The sequence below is a fragment of the Phaeoacremonium minimum genome (assembly GCF_000392275.1).
Source record: "Phaeoacremonium minimum UCRPA7 unplaced genomic scaffold PA7_03_scaffold_110, whole genome shotgun sequence".
NCBI lineage: Eukaryota > Fungi > Ascomycota > Sordariomycetes > Togniniales > Togniniaceae > Phaeoacremonium > Phaeoacremonium minimum.
Window position 1 is genome coordinate 79,187 of NW_006921017.1, and position 15,004 is coordinate 94,190.

At 51.3% G+C, this 15,004-nt stretch overlaps 2 protein-coding genes across 2 annotated transcripts; both read left to right on the forward strand.

The window, feature by feature from the left end:
- Window positions 1-10,565: 10,565 nt before the first annotated feature.
- On the forward strand, window positions 10,566-13,585 carry UCRPA7_1511 (putative snf2 family helicase protein; the record flags this gene model as incomplete). Its single annotated transcript, XM_007914091.1, has 4 exons — window positions 10,566-10,696; window positions 10,745-12,045; window positions 12,229-12,432; window positions 12,492-13,585. 4 exons carry the CDS (start codon window positions 10,566-10,568, stop codon window positions 13,583-13,585), a joined length of 2,730 nt encoding a protein of 909 aa, XP_007912282.1.
- Window positions 13,586-14,142: 557 nt separating this feature from the next.
- On the forward strand, window positions 14,143-14,937 carry UCRPA7_1512 (putative hit domain-containing protein; the record flags this gene model as incomplete). Its single annotated transcript, XM_007914092.1, has 1 exon — window positions 14,143-14,937. The coding sequence occupies one exon, from the start codon at window positions 14,143-14,145 to the stop codon at window positions 14,935-14,937; it is 795 nt and encodes a 264-aa protein (XP_007912283.1).
- Between the last annotated feature and the right edge of the window lie 67 nt (window positions 14,938-15,004).

A 15,004-nucleotide genomic window follows, 5' to 3' on the forward strand; every position in this document is an offset into this window, starting at 1 on the left:
GCATACATGCACGATGAGCATTCGTCTTCTCATGTCTGCCTTGTCTGGCTGCATATCTATCAGTATCAGGAGGGTATCGGAAACTGAAATGCAGGAGACCAGTATCTCCAGTCTATGTAGCATGGTGTCTTGAAAGTGCCGCGTTTTTGGCGGGTGTTGTTGCCTGCCTCGCCGAAAGCTTCTCGCAGCCAGACATCCATGCCATGGCATGGGTGGTGCACCACGCGCGCCCTTCCGGTCGGCGCCTTACAATCGCACCACGAACCCGGGCACCCAATGGGTCTTTTCATCCCCCTGTCTCGGAGACGCCAGAGCTGCTAGCATAATTCGTGGTATAATGCCTCGAATGGGTTGGCGCACGTCACGGCAGAGTGGGTGGTCCAGGTTGCCAGCCAGGTAGATTGGTAAGGTTAGGCTGTGATGGAGGTAAGGTCGATCAAGCAGCTTGCATACGTACTTGCGCGGCACGCGTTCAGCTCTCGAGCCGGGGACTCAGGGTAATCCTCGGCTGCCCCATGGCCCGGTCAACAGCTACGGCCTGAGCGGAGGGACGTTCCGCCGCCTTTGTTTGAATGTTGAGCCGAATTCTGGACAATGTACGGGCTTCCCAGAAGAGATACTGACAAGGCATGCCGTCACCTTTCAGGGGTGGCCAATTCCATGGACGGGGTGTTGCTCCGCGTCTCCAAACAATGCTCAGTCACAAGACCGAAGGTATCAAGAGAGCAGAGAGTTGCAAAGGAGTAGTAATTGTTGCAGGAGTAGGTAATCTAGCTAAACTGCTTGATACACGAGAGGGGTATATGCAATCAAGAAAGGAGAATAAATGAGGTAATAGTAAAGGGAGAGAAGAGCAAATCAACGTCTACAATGCCAATGTCGAATTCATAGTCCCAGTCCAGCTTCAAATGAATCCACCGCATGCCAGGCCCTCGGTTCCACCGTAGCTGCCCGCGATTGTATCGTAATTCGTACTTTAGCCATACACAGTAAAAGAGTGAAGATAAGCGTAAGAAGGGAGGAAATCTTGCTCGGCGGGCCTTCGTATCTCGGCTTCTCGCCGCATATTGTGCCTGGCGGTTGTGAATCGCTGCCTTGTTGTTCTGGTTGCTAAGCCCCGTGTAAGTCGGACCTCAGCCCTGATGTCAAGCAAGAAGTGAAAAAACCACCACCATATAACGGTTTTCATCTGGTTGAGCCGTCGCCGTGTGGGGTATCATAGTCATAACCGTAGTACGGCGAAGAATTATCATAGTACCGGTCCTCACCGCTGCTATCCCGTCCATCCCAGCTGGGAGGCTGAGGATAGCCGCCCGAGTAAGGAGACAGATACTGTGGGTCGTCCATCATTGCTGGATCGGACTCCTTGCGACTGCCACGACGGCTTTCGCTCTCGTGGCCCCTGGCAAAGACATGTTGCATGTTGATGCCTCCCCAAGGAACGCCTGAGAGGTCCTCATCCACGGTGAGATCAGTGGGCCCGGGGATATGGTAGGAACTCCCTGCATGTTCCTGGTTTCTGGACTCACGTTCTGATCTCTCTTTCTGCTCGCGGGCTTTCTCGCCTGTATGATGGAGATGAGCTTTCTGTACAACCTGTGTGGATATGAAGGGGCTTCTGGGATTCACATACGGAACTTCCTCTGCGCAATGCGGTTTTGAATGCGCCTCCGCTCTTCTGGCTCGGTCACGTCTGTCCAGTCGTCATTCTTCGTCTTGTTCTTAGATGAAGAGTGTTTCTTTGAGCTGGAAGAGTGATGCTTGTTGCCGGATCGCGAAGACATTTTGCGTTTGCTACGTTTGTCTTTTTCTGTCTCTGATCCCGAGTGCGGATCTACGTAAGTTCCACTTCTAGACGAAAAGCCTCTCGAAGAATGCGGCAGAAGCGGCGGTCGTTGTTGACGAGGTGTTGTTGGATCGTCAACAAACCCTGGCTCTGGCGGTCCAAAGTCTTCTTCGGCCTCTAAAGAGAGGTTGCCGAGAGAAAGGTAATCTTCAGGAAACTGAGATGAGGACATGTAACAAGAAAGAGGGAGGTAAAAGCTCACAGCCGAAGTGTTCTCTCAACCTATCTAACAACAAGTGCCGTTCAATTCAGCCAAGTTGTCAAGGTCAATGCCAACGAAAACGTCGAAACTTCAGTCTTGTGAGGAACTCAATGAGTGGATTGTTAGTGATCGAGCGAGCTGAGTCTACAGGACACAGCCTTTATATAGTTAATACTTTGCAGAGGAACCTCGTAAGACTGAAGCCTTTCAACCCTCCGAGCTGGACGTCGAAATATATGGGGGCAGAAACCAGAAACAGCCCAACCTGATCTCTTGTGTGTAAGTTGAGGGTCTACGGCAGAGGTGACGCGGAACAGGTCTAGTCATAAACTTCAACTGACGGACAAGCCCGAAGCAGGCGGTTCAGGTTTGGAGTGACAGGTGGTGAAAGTGACGCAGAGATGTCAATATTAGAGCGCAAATGGTCCAGGGTCTGACATTTTGATAGACAGGGCCATAATGCGCAGGACTTTAATGTAAGTGGACCTTATGGATAGTACCCGGGAAGCTGTCCACGGGAACCATAACGATGTGAGGGCAGTCGGTTCTGGTGACGGTCAGGTAGGAGGGGGTGTCTATACATCAAACGGAAACGTTTAAAGCGGTAACATGCCTCGGGTCTAACGTCTCGAGCTCGCCGGCCATGATCGAGATAGTGTGACTAGAGCCACTTAGGTGACAGGCATACGCTTGTATGTACATCCTGAGGTGACGGGCCGCACAGGGCACAAAGCAGTCCAGCCTCAATTCGATGTGACTGACATCCGTCATTCGTCACAGTCTGTGGACAAATCTGCCAGAGCTAAACCTACCCAAGGTGAAAAGCTGAACCTTGGGCATGGGTATGCTAGGAAACCGAGTTATACGGTGGCCCAAAGAGGCAAAGCTTGGTTGTTAAAAATATACCCTGTTCTTTTTATTTTCCAACAATTTCCTCCCCTCGTCCACTTGAATAACGAGTGGTAGCAAATTAAAAGTACTCGAGCTCGGCCAATTGATGCAGGTTGAGAGTAGACCGATTAGTTAAAAAAAAAAAAAATGAAATACTCACTTCGATTGAGCCCAGATGAAGAGAGAATTGACCTTGCAAGCGACGCACATGGGGACAGCCCTTTCAGAGCGATACAATCCAGACTGTTACAACGATCCTCTTCCATGCAATCGAGCAAGTACTTACCAAGGTGCTGGGGCAATAGTGGGTTACTACTCTGCCTTCGTCTCCTTCGTCAAACGCCCTGTTTGTTGGGCAGTTCGCGCCGGCTGATCGGGAACCACTGGGTCCCGGCTATCGACCCTTGCTTTCGGCTGAACCCTGTGCATGATTCCAAGCAAATAAAGGTGATTCATACCTTCATCAGGTCTCCAATCTTAGCGGAGGAGTTGGCGTGACGCTAGGAAAGTTCGTCGGTATTGCTTGTATATGTTTGTACGACACCGGCGGAGATGCAAAAACTTTGAGGCTGTGTGATCAGCACCTAAAAGCAGTTATTGCATGGTACACTTATTGTACCTGGTCCGTCCTGCAGACCAGGGTAGTTTGTGGTGTGTGTGTTTGTGTGTGTGTGTGTGGATGTGTGTGTAAGAGCATGGGCATATCCTTCACTTGGATCCTCGTTGCGGCTAACGAAAGCCTTGTCGAGATCGTCAAACCGACATCAACCGAAGTGCGAGCCAACCCAGCCAAGGACCGTTATACGAAGTAAAAAGCCTTATAAGAGGCTTCTTATGCATGACGGTTGAAACCCGAGCCCCAAAAGACCAGAGCCGCCCTGGTGATCTGGTGGCATCCTGGGCTGAGGGAAAGTACCTTTTGGGACTGGGCTTCCGAAGCGGCGGACACTTGAATAAGCTTAATGTTTGTCCTCATTGCACCCCGCAGGTGCGATTAATCCCCGTGCTTAGGGAATTAAAAAAAGGCCCTACGGAAGATCACCCCGCGCGCAGCCATAACATCGACCGGACTTGAGCCGCTGAGAAATCGAGCAAAGTGAACTGCGCCTCTGCAAGACACTCAGTGAGACGGAGTACCTCTCTTGAAACATGGGAAAGAAATTGGGCTGAATAGAGTGTGCCAATGATATGAGGGTGAGTTCGCCTGGTTCGCCTGACTGGTCCCGAATTAGCCCTCGTGCCATCGTGCCGTTTGCATCTAGAGCTTTAGGGTGTGGTCCAGGAATACTGACAAACGAATGTCGATTGTTCTCGTTTACCAAAACTGCTTGCGGGGGAGTGGCAGCCCACGTTGGTACTCAAAGGTAACGTGGGGAACACTTTCTTCTACCAGGGCCCCTGGGAAGATACACACCACTGCGTGTGGCCTAGATGCTGCGTTGTACCTGCCATGTATTTCTTCAAGAAAGATTGGCGGAATTGAAGCAAGTCGTGGACGCCAACACTATTATCTTGCAGGTGGCTTGCAAGCGGCGTCCAAGGCGATAGCTTTTGTTGGCTAGCTTCTCTTAGCCTTACGCATGGAGCTTGCGCATGGTGGTGCTAACGGTCGAGACATCCGCCAATTTCCTAGTGTCGTAGTGCGCTTCGTCAGGCAACAGTCGCTCATCTGGTCACTGCATCGTTGCATTCGTGGCAGCATCTCTCCCAATTTCTCAGAATGTTCCCATGTCTGAAAGAGATGACGCAGGCCCATGAGTTGAAGCGCAATTTCGCATATCGGTGTGCCACAAAATGCTGGAAAAATCGAGTTGATGGTCAGAGTCTCTCTTGACCTCTGTGAGCCACAAAAAGGAAGCTTGGCAACAAGGTCCATCGTGTACAGATGGTACCTCTACCATTCTACTGTGTCCCTGCAGGCTTTCACAAGCAGCACGCTGCCGAAGTACGGAACATGTACCCGCCACTTTGGGGGCCGGGCTGATCATGTAGAGTAGACTGGCTGGAAAATATGTCAAGCGAGAGGATGTAACCCATAAAGCATGGAGCTGGAGGCAGGATATCGAGATATCTCGACTCAAGTGAGGGCAAGGCACCTCTTGCAAAAATGAAAGCGTTCGGGACACACCCAGGATCTGGTAAAAACAAGTTCTGGGCCTGTACCCCTGCCCTGTTGGGCTGGACACTTGGAAACATCGAACCGGGTACCGCGCTTGCAAATCGAGGAAGCTACTGGGTACTTGGTTAGCACTTGGTGTGGTCGTCCAAAGTTCCGCCAAGAGTCCAACGATGGTGGCGCCGTCCTGAACTGCCAATCCATTTGCAACGAAGCCCTAGCCTGCCCGACGCCTCTTCTCCCCCTTTTCACTTGTGTTCTCAAGATAGAACTGTTTCAGAAAGATTGGCGATTCTCAGCTGGATTAACTTTAGCAACAAGCGACCATGGCCCTTTCCGCTCGAGACAACTTCGACATCCTGCCGCATAAATAGAAACAACACCTCCCCTTGGGACTGATATCTTCGCAGAATGGTAGAACGAGCAGCAGGGACGCATTTGCTTTCCAGGAGCTATAATTAGTTCCGTCGAGCCGCCGCCGTAGTAAGGATTGGGAGCCAATTGTCGAGCTGCAGGACTTAGAATTAAGACACTTGCAAGCACGCCGTGCCGCGTGCACAGGCTGTTCATCACATATCTGTGCGCCATGAAGATCCCTCCATAATTGGATCACTCACAAAAGAGGGGAGGCTAGCAAAGTGGAATCCACCCTCAAACTGGCGTGAAGATAAGTGATACCTCATAGGGGATCCAACTGGGGTGTAGGATGATCCATCAGAGACATCGATGTGCGCAAGACTTCGTAATCTGTACCGAGGGCCGTGTCCAGTATGTCCCAACGTTGAGCAGAGAGCCCCTCCACATTCCCATGTGTTGGCTGCGGGAATGGCGTTCTGGTGTGAGGGATAGCGTGAGTCACTTGGTCACCCCAAGTCCGTTTGTCCCCCAGGGCCAGTAATGTCTCAGGCTCTGAGTCACCGCCATAATCTCATCTGCGACAGCGGCCCGTGCAACCATCTCGTCAAATTTTCAACATAACGAGCACCACATAACATAGTGACAAGCCGTTATGGTTGCTCCTTTTTTTTTCTTTTTGGCAGGGGCCCTTGGACTGATTTCACCGTCGGACGTTGAGTCATTCCGACCTGCATCTAGGAAGTGCTGCTGAGTGACCTGTGTGCCAGGGGCGACCCCGCCAGCTCAGCTGAACTTGGCGCAACATCATGAATCTGCCCGGACCATAGCCACGGCTCCGAGAGTTAGTTGCGGACTTTCGAGGTGCCAGTCGAATCCCAAAATGAGATGCTCAGTGCCACACATTGAAAAGTGCTTATAAGCTCGTATGACCACCAAGTAGGATCCTGCAATGGACGGAACTGTCGCCTCGTTCACGGCCCAATGTTCTTTACATTGATTTCTCAGTCGTTTGGCCCAAGCCTTCCAGCCGGGTCATGTAGGACGACCCTAAGAACCGAACCAGGATGGTACGATGATGGCCGGGGAAAGACTACAGACGTCAGGGTCGTGGTTCATGCCAGTGCCGGTGGTGGTGACGTTCTTGTCCGCGAATTCCCTCTCGGCCGGGTACTGCGTGACGACATCTTGAATTCTGTTATAGCTAGCAACTTTGGCTAGCTGTAGGTCCCTGAGGCCGCGCGTAATACCACCGCTCCCGTGTAGTTCGACATCGTGCCCGTTGACGACTATCAGACGCGGCGAGTCCGAGAGGCTGACGTCAACTGGTCCAGTCGCGTGGATGCTTCAGGTCAGGCCTAAGATGAGTCGGGCCAGAGGTTGCAGTGGTGAGTGTTGTCGTATTTGTCCATGGAAAACGAGCAGGTGCGACGACTCGAATATAAATACTGGGCAGCACGGCAGTCGCGCCCCAGTTTGACGTTTGGATCTCCGGCCGGAACTGTCAGCCGGATTGATGCCACAAACCCGCTTGTGCAGTGCTCATCGGTCCGTTAAGAACGTGGCTTAGGGGGTGACGTCCGCCCAAAAAACACCACTCAGCCCTATGGCAGCTTGAGTTATGCATTGTTTATCCCCAGCATGCCGGAAAGGGATCTCCCGTTCGCGCTGCTCCTTCGCATCTTGCTCAGTGATGTGCAGCAAGCCACTGCCGCCTCGTGGGAAGGGCTGCTTAGAAGTGCTTGTAAAGCCATTGGGGGTTGTGACTTAGTCACTGCTGACAGATCCCGAAATGGCACTAAACATCCAACTAACAATCGTCAACCAAAGCCTATAGGTCGCTCGGGCTTTGAAACCCATGCACTGGATGTTCAGACAAGCTATTCACACTTAAACGCCAATCTACCGAAAAGTAATGTTATCGATGACATGACAATGCTCTAGCCTCTCTGGCTCATGGGGCTACTGATCGAGCTCTCTTTGAAAAAAGGGGGGTTCTTTTTGAGCAAAATAAGATAAATAAAGAATTGAGGTTGGTTATAAGGCCAGGGACTGCATCTCTAGATCAGCGAACCTGAAAGCTACCTAGGTACCTAGAAAGGCATGCTTGACAAGTAGGACAGCTCTTCGATGTGGTCCATTCCTATATGCCGATTATTCGCTTTCCATTAAGGTTTTAGATATCTAACGATTGCAACACGTGAGAATTAAGCAAACTTTGTCCTAAATGAATCTGAATGTTTTTGACATGTAGTTGGTTGTTGAGATAATGATCCCCCATCCTAGTGGTACAGACTCTAACCGCTTGTAAGCTTGCCAGAGAGGTTTATCGTTACATAGAATATATCTGGTAGTATACAGGCACCATTGCGAATATACAGAAGTTGCGACACAAGCTCGCTCAACTCTCCTCGTTGCTAGAGTCACGGAGGCTCTTCAAAAACCGCGACGATCCCTCTGGGCTTTTCGTTCCGCAACACGTCGCTTGAACCGAACTTCTGCTCTTCTTCGTTCACCACCATCAACTTTATGGCCCCTCCTGTCTTCCCACATGCCCTCAGTCACAGTAATTTGAGCTCCTCGGCCGCCCTCCAGCGGGGTTGCATATGGTCCGGCGACCGTATGAGTTCCTTGGACGTGAAAATTCCTGACTGGCACACGCTCTTCCTCCGGCAAATCTTCAATTTTCTTGCCAGAGGGCACATTCACAACGTGCCTGACGCGTGTCAGGGGATCCTTCTCGATCTCGAGGACCTTAAGCTCCGCCGTTCCATTCTCAACATATCGTAGATCGCCTCCAACCCCGAAGTCTCCATTTTGAAACCTCCGCCGCCATTGCAGAAGGTACCTCCGGGACCGCGCCGGCTCTATGCCGAGTTCTTTCATTTGAGCTGACGTCAGGGCGAAAAGAGCTTCCCAAGTTGGGAACTTGGGAGCATGTTGGCGGAGCCCACGGCCGATGACCGTCAGGAACGTAGGGACATCAGGCACAAGGGGAATCGGTGTCGGAACCTTGAAAGATTGAGACTGCTTATGTGTCCACCGTACTCCTCCCAGCTGGTTCTGTGTCGCCGCTGGTCGAAGGACGGAGCCTAGGACGGATTGTATCCTTGAGGCCTTCATCGCAGTCTATGAAAAGTCAGTAAAGTAGGTTCATACCTTCTGTAAGGACTCACATACCACTTTCGCTTGTGTACCGTCGAGCAGCACAGACTGCGAGCCTCTCGTGAACGCTGGTTACCTCGAACAGCTCGCCAAAATTTCCAATTGACCTTCAGTACAGACTCCACTAAACAGACCTGACACGGCAGCGGATTATCTTGAATTCCTAGCGTGTGGTCTGGCTAGGCACGATGCACGCTAGTGCTGTCATGGTGGGGTGTCCCGGGCGTTAGCCTTGCCTTATCGCCGCCGATAAGTTTCGATAACACCCCTCCATCCAAGGCTGCAGCAGCTTTCTTTCCTTCCATTCTCTTGACATTTACGACACGACTCACCTTGCTGAGTACGGCTCCCTACCTTTTAGCTTGAGGGGCTTATTTCCATCACTGTTCGCATAGGTGAACCAAATCTAATGTCACCTCAATAAATATGTTATAGTCTATTTACGACATCTTGTGAAGATGGGGCGCACGAACGTCACTATGCGAGGATCAAAACCGCGCCCGAGGTCAGTCCTCGACCAAGCAGCTCGCGTGGTGCCTGGAGGTTTGTCTTAAGCCTGTTTTTCATGCAATAGCCTTTCGCTAATATTCATGATAGATCATATCCCATCGTTTCTCGTTGATTTTCTGCAATCAATCCCCACAGAAGATGACCAGGACGATCCAACGGGTGCGCGACCTGCTAAACGTCCCCGAATATCATCTGACTGCGAGGCCGTCATCATCTTCCGAGACAAGATCAGCATCGACTTTCCAAATAAGCATTCTTATGCCGGCATCCCAATTAAGAAGAGAAGCATCGGCTCTCATCTCACGTTCGCACTTTCTGAGATTGGGCCTGGTAGTGCGAGTCACAGCTTTTTGAACCTGGAGGTTGCCTCGAAAGCCTCGCCCGCGACTGGATCTCTGAAAGTCGAGATAATACTGCCTAGAAAAGATGTCTCTATGGCGCTTGAGGCCATGCTTTGTGAGCGAGAGCTGTCATGGTCCAATGCCGGACAACAGGGCGTCTTATGGGTATCAGCCGATGTTGATCTCAGCTCAGATGGAACTCGTGATACTTTGGCATTCACGTTTGACGTGAAATGGAATACAAGCAACTTTCCCGGAATATCTCCTCTCTCCAGGAACAAGTTAAGCTTTCGCGAAGAGATGTTGCAAATTGCATTCCCCCACATCTATACGGAGAGTGACGATGGCCAGGATGAAACTTCGCCACAGCTTTTCTATGGATCGACATTTGTACCGGATCCTCACAACTCGTTAAACAACTCGCTCAAGATACCACACTTAAGTAGTGAGCTCTATCCTTTTCAATCACGTGCCGTGCAGTGGCTTCTCAATCGTGAGGGTGTTCAGTGGTGCCCAGGATCGACTGGCGAAAACGGCGATATTCAGCCAATTCACAGAGACGCCTCCAAGCTTCCCACCTCTTTTATCGAAGCAAGGGACTTGGATGGCAATATCTGTTATGTTAGTCAGCTGTTCAACGTTATTACACGGGATATTGCACCATTTGAAAGATTGGAAGATCAAATACGAGGCGGCATCCTTGCCGAGGAGATGGGTCTGGGGAAGACGGTTGAAATTATTGGACTAATTTTGCTTCACACCCGTCCCGCCCAACCTCCAGCTGTGGTGGATCCATATACAGGAGAGCAGGTCAGATCAACTCCTGCCACACTAATTGTCGCGCCAAAAGCCCTGAAGGATCAGTGGCTTTCGGAGCTGAGCCGGCATGCACCGCAATTGCGTGTTATGTACTACACCGGGATTGGAAAGTCAGCAAAGGACAAGGACTCGGAGGAAGCGCTCATCACAGAACTCGCAACTCACGATGTTGTAGTAACAACCTACAATGTTCTAACAGCTGAGCTTGATTTTGCTATACCACCTCCTGACCGAGCGAGAAGAGCGCCGAGGCAATATCATCGCCCCAAAAGCCCCTTGACGCAACTTTCTTGGTGGCGAATATGCATTGACGAGGCACAAATGATCGAAAGTGGCGTAACGAAGGCGGCCACAGTTGCAAGAATTATTCCACGAGTTAATGCTTGGGGTGTCACGGGAACACCAGTCAAGGACAGCGTTGAGGATCTTCGTGGTTTGCTATTGTTTCTGAGGTATGAGCCGTTTGCCTCTAGCCCACAGGCATGGCAGACTTTGATCAGACACCATACCGACTCCTTCCGCGAGCTCTTCGGCCAAATTTCAATGCGGCACACCAAGCGTCTTGTTCGCAATGAGATTACAATCCCACCACAGAAGCGCTATGTCATCACTATGCCTTTCACCGCCGTGGAAGAGCAGCACTACCAAACCCTATTTGAGCAAATGGCGGAATCCTGTGGGCTAAACACACTGGGCGAACCTCTCTCCGAGGATTGGGATCCAGAGGATCCCGCAGTCCTTGAAGCGATGCGGACTGCTCTGGACCGATTACGACAGACAGCGTTACACCCAGAAGTTGGCCATCGCAACCGGCGTGCACTGGGCCATCGAAATGGTCCGATGCGAACGGTAGCAGAAGTCCTTGAGGCTATGATCGAACAAAGCGAGATCTCCATGAGATCAGATCAAAGAGCTTTCCTTTCCATCAGGCTTACACGAGGGCAATTGTTGGAGAATTCGCCGCGCGTCAAGGAAGCCCTCGCTATCTGGGAGGAGGTCCTGGAAAGCAGTAACTCAATTGTGTCAGAATGCCGCGATCAGCTCAAGCTTGAGCTAGAGCAGGCACAACCAGCGAAAAGTAGCAATGCCCAGGCTCAGGAAGACGAAGACGAGGATGACCTTGATGAAGCCATGGCTGGCCGGGTTGGAGATGCCCGCAGGCGACTCAGGTCCGCGCTCGAAATTCAGCACAAGGCCGTTTTCTTCATCGCGAGTGCGCATTACCAGATAAAGGTGAACGAAGACTGGACGAAACCAGATTCTGAAGAATTCCAAAAACTGGAAAAACTAGAAGTCGACGGCTATAATCTAGCGAAAAAGCTTCGCAAAGAAATCCTCAAGGAGAGCCACCGCAAGGCTGCTCGGTCGATGCAGGACATTGCTGACTCCGCGTTAGGACAGACCTTTGTGGTGATTCCAGAGTTCAAGAGCCTCCCCGAGAGTGGAATAGAGAGCCGCTCTATCATAGAGGAGCTCCAAGATCTTGGAGAGGCGCTCAACGATCAAGCTAATCAACTCGATGACTGGCGAGAGCACCTTGTACAGCTTCTGCTGAAGCCGCTTGTCGATGAGGAGGATCAGGACAAAGAGATCACGGGAGAAGAATTTGAAGAATCAACAAAGCTACAAGAGGAGCTTGTTGTGTATGTTCAGGCCGTCCGCACCACCATTGCTGACCGGCAGGATGCTCTGTCTGGCCAGGTCAATGAGCTTGTGAGGCACGAGACAATAGTGTCTGTGAGGCAAGCAAAGGATGGCCTTGGACCATTCCCGGAAAAGCTTCTGGAACTTTTACAAACCCGTGATCAAGTCAAACCCCCTCGAGAGCTTGGGTCCTTGAGAGGAATCGTATCCAAACTACGAGCTTTGTCTGTTAAGTTAAGACATGAAGCATCGCTAGGCAATTCTAGAGCAAAGGTAGAGCTCGAAATTGTGCACGAGCAGTTGAAACTTACGCAGAACCAACTGACTGAACAACAAAAAGTGGCCACTACCTTAGAGCAAGAAATGGATCGCTTCACAACAGCTATGAATGCTCGTGTAGAGTATTACCGACAACTTCAGGCCGTATCTGATATGCTGGAATCCTACAGTGGACCGAAGACTGATGTTGCCATGAATGCTCTCATCGCAGACGAGGAACAGCTACGTAAAAAGCTTGGGCAAGCCGAATCCAAGCACCGATACCGTGAGTTTCATGTATCCGTTTTCTGATTAATGGTGCTTTGTTGACTAACGAGTGTCCAGTAATACATTTGAAGGAAGCTGATTCCAAGGCCGATGAGCAGAGAATGTGTGTCATTTGTCAGTCCACCTTCACCGTCGGTGTCTTGACCGTTTGTGGCCATCAATTCTGCAAGGACTGTATTATGCTCTGGTTTAAGGCCCATCACACCTGTCCTGTTTGCAAGCGACGTCTTCAAGCCTCTAACCTTCACGACATTACTTTGAAACCGCAAGAACTGAGAGTACACACTGAGATGGCTGGACCAACTTCCGCCCAAGATGCCCATCGCAGCCCAGGATCTAAGAAGTCGACCATCTATTCGGAGTTCAGTTCTGAGAAACTTGAAGAGATCAAAAACATTGACCTGGATGGACCTGCTTTCACAACGAAGATTGACAATCTTGTTCGTCATCTTTTGTGGCTCAGAGAATCAGATCCTGGATCCAAGTCCATTATTTTCTCTCAGTACCACGACTTCTTGAACGTTCTTGCGATGGCATTCGGTCGCTACCGCATAGGGTTCACATCATTCGACAAGCCAAATGGCCCTACGCGATTTAAAGAAGATCCAGGCATTGAATGCTTCCTCCTACACGCACGCGCGCATGCAAGTGGATTGAATCTCGTCAATGCCAGCCATGTTTTCCTGTGCGAACCACTTGTGAACACGGCACTAGAGCTGCAGGCCATCGCTCGTGTGCACCGTATCGGCCAGGAGCAGGAGACGACGGTATGGCTGTACATTGTCGACGGAACGGTTGAGGAGTCTATCTACAATCTCTCTGTGCAACGCCGCATGGAACACATGGGCAGAACTCAAAATGAGAAGTCCAAACAATCCACCCCTGAGCTGCTAGACGTGAACCTTGAAGCAGCGAACTCCATAGAACTGGAGCATGCGTCGCTCTCCAAGCTCATGAGCAAGGGCAAGACGGCCGGAGAAGCTGTCGATAAAGGAGATCTGTGGGACTGCCTCTTTGGCCATGTTGTTCGTTCGAGGTCCGTGGACGAGGACCGTCTGCGAAACGATCCGACAGTAAGGGGCTTCCTAGCCGCCGAGGCTGCTGAGGAGCGACGTAAGAACCAGCCCCTGCACCTAGTTCATGGACTATGAGGAGGAGCATTGTTGCGAATGTGGTGCGAAGCACACAGCTGTTATGCGAAGAACCGTTGGTTTTACTTTGCTATGGTATATTAGACTGGCTTCTTTCTGTAGGTATAGAACTGTAAATGTAGGACACCAAGGTCTTGGCTTCGAAATGACTTAAACGAATACCATCGCTTTTAAGGCAAAGAAGATAGATTTATGTCAGAATTTGACAGTGTGATGATCTCAAGGTTATTGACGACTGTGAAATAGGGGTAGTTCTACCTGGAAGCTATTAGGGAGCTTGTGTGGGGGCGGGGCTGCAGGCATCGAAGCTCCAAGAACCTACATCATACATGTACAAGCCAGGCAGCTCTCCAAGTACTACATGCTCTCAGAATTCCCACTAAGACGAGACTTCCATCATGCCTCCAGTAGATTCGGATTCAGACGAGGCAATTACAAAGGAGGAGATCCAGGGCACGGAAGTTCCAGCTGCCTCACAGGCGCCGCCTGCAAAACCTCGAAATGCCTGTGAGTTGCGATCACCTCCCCATCCAAAGCGCCCCAGTTATCAAGGCAAAATGTTGGACAAACTGTTGACTCCTCTAGTCACTGAACTGATGGCTGCAAAGCCCAAACCGCAGTCAAAGTCGCCAGGGGCCACACACTCTAAGGGAAATACTGTAGCCCGCGTCTTCAAGGACCGCGATGGCCTAGGTGCTTACATCGCAAATCCAGGTGGCTTCCCGCCCAGCAGGGTGATCTACCACACGCCAGACTTCGTCGCCATCCACGACCTGTACCCGAAAGCATCGGTGCACTGCCTGTTGCTTCCGCGGTCAGACCAGCATAATCTTGAGCACCCATTCGACGCTTTCGAGGACGCCGCCTTCCTGGCTTCTGTGGAGGCAGAGACCGCCAAGCTCAAGACTCTCGTGGCCAAAGAGCTCCAGCGCCGGTTCGGGCCACACAGCAAGCAAGATGCCGCCCGCGAGGCGGTGCTGAACGGGACTGCGGACCCGCCGGACCTCGAGCATCCAGAGCGGCTGCCAGAAGGGCGTGACTGGGAGGCGGAGGTTAAAGTCGGCGTACATGCACATCCGAGTATGAGCCACCTGCATGTCCACGTCTTCTCGCGGGACATGCACAGCCCCTGCCTGAAGCATCGCAAGCACTACAACAGCTTCAACACGCCGTTTCTTGTCGACATAGCCGACTTTCCGTTGGCGGAGGACGACCCGCGTCGCCATCCGGGGCATGAGGGGTTCATGAAGCAGGGCATGGTGTGCTGGCGATGCGGACGGGACTTTAAGAATAAGTTCAAGGAACTGAAGGATCACCTGGAGATCGAGTTCGGGGAATGGAAACGCGAGTGACTGTTCCTCGTCACTGAAATATGAGGCTGGAAATTAATGTGGCGCGGTTCTATCATCAAAACTCACG